This window comes from Sebastes fasciatus, chromosome 14 (genome assembly GCF_043250625.1).
Source record: "Sebastes fasciatus isolate fSebFas1 chromosome 14, fSebFas1.pri, whole genome shotgun sequence".
Taxonomy (NCBI): Eukaryota; Metazoa; Chordata; class Actinopteri; order Perciformes; family Sebastidae; genus Sebastes; species Sebastes fasciatus.
The window spans coordinates 17,393,825-17,406,161 of NC_133808.1; the positions used below are offsets into that span (position 1 = coordinate 17,393,825).

General features: G+C 38.2%; 1 protein-coding gene across 1 annotated transcript; it reads right to left on the minus strand.

Annotated features, from left to right (window-relative positions):
* Nucleotides 1-4,190: 4,190 nt before the first annotated feature.
* On the minus strand, nucleotides 4,191-10,688 carry klhl23 (kelch-like family member 23). Its single transcript, XM_074659351.1, has 4 exons — nucleotides 10,224-10,688; nucleotides 6,939-8,171; nucleotides 5,046-5,198; nucleotides 4,191-4,968 (listed from the first exon to the last, which is right to left on the minus strand). Exons 1-4 carry the CDS (start codon nucleotides 10,228-10,230, stop codon nucleotides 4,658-4,660), a joined length of 1,704 nt encoding a protein of 567 aa, XP_074515452.1. The 5' UTR covers nucleotides 10,231-10,688; the 3' UTR covers nucleotides 4,191-4,657.
* Between the last annotated feature and the right edge of the window lie 1,649 nt (nucleotides 10,689-12,337).

Below are 12,337 nucleotides of genomic sequence, written 5' to 3' on the forward strand. Positions count from 1 at the left end.
AATTCAAGTTTCCAGCATCACAGTTCCATAGTGCAAAACATGTTAGTAAAAAGGCAGTAAAAAGTTAGTAGTGCAAAGTACAAATTACAAAAAAAATATGCCAGATATAAAAATACAAGGAGATGAAAGCAAAACTGTTAAAACTGAATATAGTGCAGAGTCACAGCTATGGTACACGACTATTAAAAAAGTGAATATAGTGCAGAAGAAACTCAAATTTAAAATACTTATTTAAAAATGAGTATGGTGCATTATTATCTATCCTGCAGACTGTCCTCCTTGTGCGCTAAAACGGAGCGTTTCAGACAGAGGGTAAATACAGGCCTATTCAGGTAGACAGTGTGAGGAAAATAAAGATTTTTTTTAACATTACAGCATGTAAACATGTTCTACTATAAACACAAAATACAAGTATGAACCTGAAAATGAGCATGATATGGGACCTTTAACATGTAATGTAAAATGAATATAGTGCAGGGTAACTCCAACTATGATGGTAACTCCCCAGCTTGCTGGAGAAATTGTGGAAATCTGAATGCACACCATTACCACGTTTTTGGGGGATTTTCCTGTCATTCAAGATTATTGGAGAGAGATTCATGCTGCCTTAAAATATATTTTCAGATGTCATGTTCCAATGGAGTGCAAGACTTTATTTTTTGGACTAATGCCTCAAGAATGGTTGAAAAAGGACAAATATGTATTAAATATATTGCTGGTAGCTGGTAAAAAGGCTCTTACAAGGAAGTGGTTATCACAGGAGAGCCCAACTCTGAATGCATGGATGGATATTACAATGGACATTTACAAAAACGGAGAGGATAACAACATATGTTAACCATAAACTGGAATTATTTGTGTCATGCTGGGACAACTGGGTCAACTATGTAACACCCCACAGGCTAGATTTTATTTTTACAAATCTATGATTGTGTGATAATGAAAAGATCACTCCCTATTTGTTCATACTGTTGTTTTCAATGTTTGTTTTATGTGTATAACAAATCTTAAAATACGGCACAGATATGGTTGGGTGGTTTATGTATACAGGATCTGCAAATTATGTCATGTATGTTTGTTGCAAAGTGTAAATTACTGGAAACAGATGGATGGCTCAACACAGACGGGCCAACTCCTCAGGGTTAGACTCAGCAGTCTTTCTACACCTGAAGGACAAGGGACACTCTTTTGATGACAATAATGTGCATATTTTGGACAGGGAGGAAAGATGGTTTGAAAGAGGAGTGAAAGAGGCCTTCTATGCCAAAGTAGAGAAGCCATCACTCAGCAGAGGAGGAGGCCTAAGGCATCACTTATCGTCCACCTACAATGCCGTCCTGGCGTCCCCGCCCAGGAGATTAAACAACCATTCACACTTGACCTCACCCAACAGTCATTCACACCTGGTATCAGCTGAATCTAAAGACCCTTGATTACGGTTGTCACACCCAGGAGCACCATTGTACTGAGTGGTTTCTATATTCCTACTAACGACCCCACAGAGGTTAACTCCCTGGGTTCCCCTACCATTCAGCCAGAACTGAAGAAGCTTTTCGGATGAGAAGTGAAACGTCTTCAAGAACCTAAACGAAGTCCAGTGGTTGCTGATTTAACCCTTCCTCGTATACATTAGTGTAAACTACCCAGTAATCACTTAAAAATAGCCCCACATTTACCAGCTGCAACATTAAAGTGATGCTCACTATTAATAATGCAATAATATAATATACTATATTATTCTGAAATGGGCCATTCTGCATGATGAGTACTTTTGCTTTTGGTACTTTAAGTCGATTTTGATGCTGATACTTTTGTACTTTTACTTAAGTAACATTTTGAATTCAGGAGTTTTTACTTGTAATAATGTATTATTACACTGTGGTATTGCTATTTTTAATAATAAAAGTAAAAGATTGTCACGATGGTGCCTCACATCATACCCCAACTGCTGCACAGCACCCAAGCCCTCTAAACCCCAGGTGGGGACCTGAACATTTATGTAAAATGTTGTTAATAACTATTAAATATAAAACATCCTGGCAATTCAAATTAAAGCAAAAAGAAAATGTCGCGCGGCATTTAGTATGACATTGGCATATTGTGTTGACAAGAAGATGCAAGGGATTAACAATAAATCACTGCTGTTAAATCTAAAGTAAAAGGAAAAACAAAATGCTCACTGGTTGGACAAATCAAAGAGATGATCTGTGTGTTTAAAATCAAAAGTGTTCACTGCCTTCTAGTGGTCACTGTGAAGAACTGCAATATTAAATTAGTCAGGTTAACATCAATGCAGCCATGTTAACATACTAACACTTTTCAAGATTCAAGATTCAAGATTCAAGATGTTTATTGTCACACCGGTTATACAAGTACAATCATGTGAAATACTTTTTGCTGGGAAGCTCCATTAAGAAAACAGTAAGTTAAGAAGCAAAAAATAAAAATAAAATAAAAATAAAGATAATAGTGTATTTACAAGTACTAGGTAACTATAGAAGCAAATATATATATATATATATATATATATATATATATATATATATATATATATATATATATATATATATATATATGGGAGCAGTAGAGGTTGCATACTGTAAAAATATTGCACAGGCATTTTTTTTTTTTATATATATTGCACATATGGCATTGATTGATGTAACACTTGTTTATCCACTTTTGGGAAATGTACATTTTCCTAGCACATTACATGATGCAGGGCTTTATATTGTTTTATAATAAAGTATACATTAGAAATACATTTACTATTATGAACATATACATGTCTTATTGATACCGCCAAAGAATACAATCAGTATTGATAACTGTATTATTCCTACTAAAGTCTGCAATGGCGCTAGATACATTACAGACTTTTTTTTTTAAATTTTTCTTATTATGATGTCCTTGTTTTATGATCTTTTTATCTGTGTAAAGTGTCTTTGAGTTTTTAGAAAAGCGTTATATAAATAAAATGTGTTATTATTATTATTATTATTATTATAAGTTAGCAGCAGGACATGTTTATTTATCAGTTGTTTAATCTGACTAATGTGTATATTTTTTAAGCATTATCAGGTCCCGAGTCTGCCTCTATGTTGATGCTAGATGTTGATCTGTGCATTTAAATCCACTGTTTGCTGCTCTCTAGTGGTGGCAGCGAGGAACTGATAAATTAGTCAAAGTGACGTCAATGCAGACATACTCGCACTTCCGGTAAATCCTTTCAAAATAAAACTTCCAAAGTACACAGAAGTGTAGTTACTTGTGGTCACTGCAGGAGGTCAGTGTATAGGCATGGCAAAGATTGGCCATAAGCAATAATAACAATACTCAATATTTAGTGTAGTTATTTAATGTTACAGAGTATTTTTTAAATATTATTTTGTACACATAAAGGAAAAAAAGCACAACATCTCAATAGTGTTTTCCTTTGTATTTCCCATATTGTGTTGACAAGCAGATTCAAGAGATTAACAATAAATCACTGCTGTTATATCTAATGTAAAAGGCAAAACAAAATGCTTGCCAGTTGTACAAAGCAAAGAGATGAGCTGTGTATTTAAAATTACTAGTGGTCACTGTGAAGAACTGCAATATTATATTCATCAAGTTAGCATCAATGCAGAGCACTAAGCCCTCTAAAAATCCTGGGGGGTACCTGGGAATTAGTGTTAAATGTTGTTAATAACTATTAAATATAAATCATCCTGGCCATTCAAATTGAAGCAAAAAACATAAATGTACCCAGTCCCTGTATTAATATATATGTATATATTCCTTAGATGGATCGATGATACACCAACAACAATTGTGGGGTGGAAAATCTAACATACACATTTCAATGTAAAATGTCTGATTTCTTTAAGACTTGGACATTCTTCTTTAAATTTGCTGGTAAAAGACTTACAAATACTGTACTAAAGGGTCTGATAAATTGCAGCGTTGAAAATTGGCAAAGTGACACTTTTGTGTTGAGATATTTATTTACTGACTTTTATTTATTGTTTTGTTTTCTGATTTTTCTTAAAATGTTTTGTTGTTGCCTGTCGATTGTAATCAACTGTGATGGACTGAGCGCCTCCTTATCCTTATACACATACATACATAGATGCTATGACATTTTCCACTACATATTTATGTGATTGTGTACAATCATCTGATGTTTAGTTCTTGTGGCCACTGTGTGTTGGTGTATTGTTGGTTTTGTCTGTGTTTGTGTTTAAAAGCATAATACAAATATTGTTTAAAAACAACATGAATGTCATGCAGCATTTAGTATGTCATTATATGGACTTACTTTCTCTAAGCACCCCCAACTCTGACTGACTTCCTGTAGTAGTCTGAGGTGGATTCTGTGTTTATGTAAAGTGGATTTGAATAATACTCATATACAGTCATCTTTTTTTCACTTTTCAGTTTTTCCTTTCAATCTATAAAAACAGAAACACCCCAAAATAAAGTGCTAATTGTGAAGCCCCTGAGTTTAAGTGAAATACTATTATATTATATTCACAGTTTGGCAAATGTGCTCTCTATAAAGATAGTTACACAGTGCTACTTCGACATATTGTGTGAGTGTACCTAACTTGCAGACTTTGACAGAATACAGCTCACCATCTGATCCATTTGGCACAAAATGATGTGATAAACACTAAACACCGTAAACACAAACACTTCCATGTGATCTGGCCGGGCTCGGAAGAGTCCCCACAATCTCCCAAGAGTCCAGCTCCGGGTCGTATTTCTCAATGCTCTGCAGATATGTCCCCTTTGAGTGGGAGTATCCCCCCGTTACATAAATACAACCATTTACTACCACCGCCCCACACTCCATCCTCCTCTCCTTCATCACTGATATCGGTCTCCATTCGTCTCTCTCGATGTCGTAGCAGTCTGCGATCGTCGTCTGTCCACCCACCAGGTACAGCTTGTTGTTGAGAGACACTGAACACAGCCCGTACTCTGAAAACACAAGATTTCAAATCAGAATACAATATTCAACATATTTGTATTCCCATCTCTTCTTCTTTTTCTCATACCTGGATGTGGACTTATTGTAACGATACTCCACTCGTTGACATCTGGCTTGTAGACTTGGATTTTTTCATAGGTGCAGTTTCCTCTGTACCCATAGTGGCCTCCGGTCACATAGATTTTATCTCCCATTACACAAGCAGTGGCATTTCCTACACCTTCAAAGGAAACAGAGGTTATAGGTATCATATGAACAATCACTCACATCTACAGATTTTCTTTTGGAAGAAACACATTATCACCTCATAGGCCTACAGCTGATATGGCAAAATTGTTAGCAAGCTGTTGCTTATTTACACCTCCAGCAGATCTGGAGCAACTTTAACGTTCATCTGGAGTCGTGTTTCTGGCCACTAGTAAAACCAATATTCTCTTTTTTCAGTTCTGTTTTGCTCCCCACCAACTCCTGAGAGAAATATCTGACCATTTAGCTGCTAAATGCTCCCCTATGTTCACAAGCTAGCTAACTAACTTTGTCTGTCTTTTGGTGCTATGGGCAGCCGGTAGCATAGGCTACAGTGGGTTTATCAGAGCTTTTCTCACTGAAACCAGCTGCCTGTGTTTGAAAGCGGGGTTAATGATAGCAGTGAGAGTGAATACAATAAAGTTGTGGGCCATCAAACCAAAACAATGAGCTGGAAGATGCTAAAATGCTCCGTAGATCTGGGTTCAGGAGATGATTCAGTTGTTATGACAACTGAGCATCTACTGATGACAGACCAAAGATGTGGCTGAAAGCTCAGGTAGAAAACAAGTAAGTGGAACTTGTGTTAAGATTTTTTTTTTGTCAAACTGCTATTCCCGAGGTCAAGAATGAACCTTTAAGCTCACTTTTTTGTTTGGTGTTCCCAATAAACTGCATAAACACAAACAGGTACATGAATAAAGTATTAAGTAATAAGTTGATTAAGTAATTTTTTGTCTTAGTCAACTACGATTTTTTTAGTCGATTAGTTATTTTTATGCTTTTTTCATGCTGCATGACTTATTTCCAAGATACTAATGAACACATTTCTGATAAACACACAATCTAAAGTGGTGCTTTACTGTGATTCTTTGTGGAGAAACTGTCACAGATCTGTTGATTAAATCAAGTAATTGTGATTATTACAAAATTGTATAAATTAATGCGTTTTAAAAAAAAAAAAAAGGATATTTTGAGAAAAGCATTCATTTATTGAGATTCAGTGTTCATTCTTGACCTTGGAAACAGTTGAAAAAAACAATCTCACCACAAGTTCAATCATTTAGAAGCTGTTCAGGAGCTTCAAATCAAATCACATGATCTCCGTCATGGAAGGTTAAGAATGAATGATGAAGATCATGTGATGTGATTGACCCTGTAGTGAGATTCCTTTCTCAACATTGATTTATTCTTTCTTCATCCTCAGTTCATTGATACATAACACATCACTTAAAGAGGACGTATTACGCTCATTTTCAGGTGCATAATTGTATTTTGGGTTTCTACTACAACATGTTTATATGCTTTTATGTTAATAAGAATGCTTTATTTTTCTCGTACCGGCTGTGCTGCTGCACCTTTTTTCACCATCTGTCTGAAACATTCTGATTGGTCAACTGAACCAAACTCTTCAGACTCCGCTCCAGCTCTGCTCTAACTAGCTTTGTTTGAGGGCTTGCCAAAATAGCCGCTAAGCAGGTATTATGCAAATGTGTTACTTGGTGACATCACCGTGTTACGGAAGAAAAGGCGGGACTTCAAGCGTGTGTTTCAGGCAGTTCAGGAGCAGTGTTTCTGGGGGAGAGTAACTCTCTTTGGCGCGGACTTTGGGCTTTGTAATTTTGTAGACCTTTTACGTGCACAAAACACTATATAACACACTAAAGGAAAGGGGAAAAGCAAAAAAGCAAAATAGGTCCTCTTTAATATTTACCTTGGATCATTTTGGCCAAAGGGAACCATTTCTTTTTCAAAGGATCATAATATTCTGTCTCTTGCTCTGGAGCTCCTCCTCTGTATCCTCCAATGGCATAAATGCATCCATGCAGAGTCACGGAGCAGTGGTAGTATCTGGCCGTGATCATGGGACAACCGTCGGTCCATTCATCATAGTCACAGTTATAAACTGAAACTGTGTCCAGAGCCTCCACCGTGTTTGTCCTGTAACCACCCGTCACATAGATGTTTGCTCCAAGTAAAGTGACGCTGTAGCTCTCTCTCGCGTGGTCAGGCATGTCTTTTCCTTGCACCCAGGTGTTGCTGATAGGATCCAATATGTGAACCTCAGACAGAGGGTGCCAGTAGTATCCACCGACGATATACATGCTGGAGGACACCTTTCTGCTTGTAGAAACCTCTTTGCCGTTGGACCTTAAAGCCTGAACGATCATAGATTTAAACACCCCTTCACTGCTCACTGAGCATTGTCTGTGCCCCTCTACAGTAGCCTTGAAGTTAATCTCATCCAGGTCCAGATGGATGGAGTGCAGCAACTCTGCAGTACATTGAACACGATGATCCAAGTCATGGGACACCCATTTGGCTACGGCATCTATCAAGACATCATCCCTCTGCATGGTGAGGAGGATCTGAGCAGCCAGAACTGATCTCATCCTTTCATGATCCAGCTCCAGGAACTCGTCTTGCTGAATGAGCTCTGTGAAGCTGCTCAGCATCAGCCTGCGGGCCTCCCTCTCCAGGCCGGGACACAGGTGCAGCTCGGCAAAAGCGTGCATCCCCAGGCAGTTGTCCACATCCAGGAGGCGAATGAGAAACTCCTCACATGCTCGTTTCACAGAAACAAACTGAAGGAGGTCTGCAGCCTCCAGCAGGCTCTGCACGTTGCTCTGAGTGATGCTCACCTGAGCTGTGTACACATAGTTCACCAGAGCACCCAGCACCACGCAGTCCACCCCGGTGAGCTTGATGATGCTGTTTGACCTCTCCCTCATGTCAGCTGTGAACATGACTTTGAAATAGGAGCTGCGGGCTGACAGTAGCGCCTTGTGGCAGTGAAACACCTGTCCGGACTCGCCACATTGTAGAGCAACGTCTGTGAACAGGCCACTGATGTAGAAATGCCTGAGAGCATCCAGGATCTCTGCTGGGTGGTCACCATCACAGAAGTCGTATGTGTAGCTGTCATCTGGCTTATGTGACATGGTATCTGGGGAAATACATGGAAATATGTCAGTGCTCCAATTACACATCATACTGTAGAGTCAAGCAAAGGAAAACTATGGTGTCAGTGTCCTTTTATTTACCCTTTATTCACCCTTTGGCTTTGTCCGAAATTGCATACTATGCACTACATACTCAATATGTGTGCTATCGTTCAACATAGTTTTTAGTGTGAATAAACAGTTGTATGCATCTTCTCGGACGCACTGAGCAGTAATTTACGTCGTCACTTCCTGAGAGCCTCCTTGCCAGTTGGAGACATGTAACCATGGTAACCCGTGCCAACCAAGCCCCCAGGAAGAGCGCCGGTCGTTGATCCCAATTTTCATAGTGGCCAAACGGCGGTACTACAACTTCCGTGTCATTCATGTGATGCCATTGGGCCCGAAAATACTTTTTCCCATAGATTTACATTGGGAAAGAGATGTGTGTAACTCAGCAGATATTTGTTTTGTTTAGGTGAATCAACATCCCTGTACGAACACTCTAATAGCCCTTATTTAAATCATTAAGTCCTAAAAGTTGTAAAATGCAGCTAATAGCTGAATCCAGAGTTATTTCCCTTCCTCCGCTCATGTGAATGAGACCCAAACCGAGGTTGGAGGTGGAGTTAGCAAGCCGTGACGACTGCGTGACGTTGTGACCCCGTGACCGAGCCATGTGACCGAGCGGACGCTACTGCGCCTGCTCTACGGGCCCAATGGATGCGGAAGATTGCCGGAAGATTCCGGTACTTTTCCAGTCGGAAGTCGAGCCATTTTGGCATCATGCGCCACTGAGCAACTTTCATAGGAATGAACGGGGCTCCGCTTCCAACGCTGTATCCAGTTCTCTTTATACATCCATGGGTTGGAGACGTGTAACCATGGTAACCCCTGCCAACCTCATGTGACCAAAACGACGGTTTGGGAGAATCAAAGTCTGAACGCATTTAAAATATATATTATGCCTAGCAAATTGAAATCTCATACACAGTTAAAGGGACTGTTTGTAAGAATCAGAAATGCTTGTTAACAGCGACACCTGTGGCCGTTAAGTCAACGAAAGTCAGCGTCCTGTTGCTCTACATAGATTTGAACGAGCATCGCTCAAAACAGGGAGGCGACCCACATCAGCTAAAACCACAATATCACTCTATATTTCAGCTGCTTGGCAGTAATGTTAGCTGACCAGACGAAGGTCTCTCCATGAATCACTGCTGATCCTAGTGTCGGCATTTCCTGCTTCAGCCTCCCGACCGCGGTCGGAGGAAACAGGGTAGACACCGGCACCCGGTCGGAGACATAACGTTTCTCGCTGCGGAGCCCCGTCACTTCACAAGACACGGAGAACCTCTGTTGGTCTGGATGAACTGCAGCATTTATTTCTGCATAAACGTCCACTAGTTGACTAGATATTCTCAGAGCTACGAAGTCTTCTGCAGTGTGTAGTGTCCGCGCATGCACATGAGAGTGGAGCGAAATAGCGAGAACGAGCGCGGCGTGTGAGTGAAGGCAAGCAGACAGGAAGAGGAGCAGAGGAACAGAGTACAGCAGAGACTCTGGCCCTGGAGACCAAAGCTACGGTCTCTCCCGCGTCCTCCGACTGCGGCCAACACTGTTTTTTTGCAAGACGGGCTTTACTAGATATAACTTTGCGGTTTTGGTGCTTCTGTGTAGTTTGTGTTGGAGTCTGAGTCTGAACAGCGTAGCCAGACGCGAGCGCGCATGGGACACCGACCCAGATTGATTTATACGTGTATGAAGTTACAAACAGTCCCTTTAAATAGGAATGTTATTGATGTTACAGAGCTGTCTGTCAAGTCGCATTGCATTGTGGGATATTTATGCAGTCGTAGTGCCCAACGCTGCATACTGTAATACCTCACTAGAAATAGTATGCAATTTGCTAATACTACTGGTTTCACACTAAGGTTTCAGATATACTAATAAAACATCTCACATACTGCTTTAACGCACTAAATAGCATGTTAGTGTGGAATTTCGGACACAACCTTTAATTCATAAATAGGTTACATTCAAGGAGACTATAGGCTTACCTTTCATCCTATTTCCACTGAATGGCACCGTGCTGTTCACCTCTCCACAGAGAGTGTGTCCTCTCTCTGCTCCTCTTCAAAATAAACACATGCACCTCAATTTAGCTGGTGCAGGACTGTCGCAGGCAGCTCTGTCCTATTTTGGTATTTATGTGCAGCGTCCATCCCCCCTCCTCCTCTTCTTCCTCCTCCTCCTCCTCCTCCTCTCTCCACCAGCAGGTCCTTGACAAAACCAAGCAACCATTCAGAGGAATCACCCAACACCGCTATTTTCTAAATATAGCCTCCATGCATGCACAGTCTCGTGAGCGCATTAGTGGACCCAACAGAAGGAGAAGCTCCTCAAACACAATACAGATCTTACACAGATGAGCGTCTCCTTCAATACACCACTCACAAGAAGCCATAGCAATGTGTGTTCACTAGTCGTGTTTTCCTCCATTCTGCTCGTTGCCATGGTGTTTTCAACCCACTTTCAGTGTGGTCAAGGCTTTATCTAATCCTAACAGGGATTAACAGCACAGTGCACGATACAGAGCTCCTGCACAAGATCTCACTGATTGTGAGCTGCTATAGTAGGCAGATTTACTGTACACTAAATGTGCATAAAACAATGCATCAAAAAAATATATATATAAAAATAAAATACAAAATAAAGAAAAAGATTGATCATACCAACAAGTGGTAAGTCAGAAACTAGTATTTACATACAATGAAAAGCATAAGAAAAATAAATTGTCAACACTTGATGCCTTGATTTACATATTCGAAAAGGAGTGAGAAGTATAAACTTATTTAATCCCACCCCTTCTCCATAAATCAATTATTAATTATTAACCAGCTTCCTTATTGAACCATACACATACTCTAATTAAATTTTCCTAAATTTGTCTACCTATAATTATTATTTATAATTATTCTAACTATAATTATTACTTTAAATCTGTGTCATACAGAAATATAAATGAATAACTGATATAATAATCCTCATCAAAATATAAATTTGTTATCAATCCAGAATATCAATTCATTACTTATAATATAACTTAATCACAATACCAATTCATTACTTACATATTTAACTTAATCATATTGACTATTTGTTATCTTTTCTTATATGCGCCAATTATTATTTATAATATACAATTTATAATATACAATATACACATGCAATACGACCAGCAATATATACATACATACACATATATACACACATATATATATATATATATATATATATATACATATATGTATACATATATATATATATATATATATATATATATATATACATATATGTATACATATATATATATATATATATATGTATACATATATGTATACATATATATATATATATATATATATATATATACATATATGTATATATATATATATATATACACATATATACACATCTATATATATATACACACATATATATATATATATATACATATATACACATATATACACCGCACATTGCACTACATGCGCACACTGCATACCACATATACATATATACATATATACAATATATATAAATGACTAATAACACTTTCAAAATACTCTGTTACAAGTAAAAGTCCTGCAATGAAAAGTAAAAGTATGGAAGTATAATAAGGTAAATGTAGCCTAAAAGTAAAAGTAGGCCACTTAATGTAGTAAAATGTCCCCTGTGGCTGTTAAACTATATGATATTATTATTCATAATGTAAAAGCAGGATTTTACAGTTGTAGTTGGTTGAGATGTAGCTAATTTTTAACTATCATCTATATGTATCAGACTGCAACTAATGATTATTTTCATTATGGATTAATCTGCTGATTATTTTCTCCATTAAAAGTGGAGTGTAGTATTTCGTGGCATCTAGTGGTGTGGTTGCAGATTGCGACCAACTGAGTACCCCTCAAAATTAATTAAAATTATTATTTTTTTTTTTTCAAAGCAGCAATAAACTGTACTTAAGGGAGCGACAGTGTGAAGCCCTTTGTTTATGTTTTCTTTTATAAACTTTTCACATGTTTTGTCTGAAAAAATCTTAGTTTGTAACATAACTAAAGCTGTCAAAAAATTGTAGTCAAGTAAAAAGTACAAATTATGTCCCTCTGAA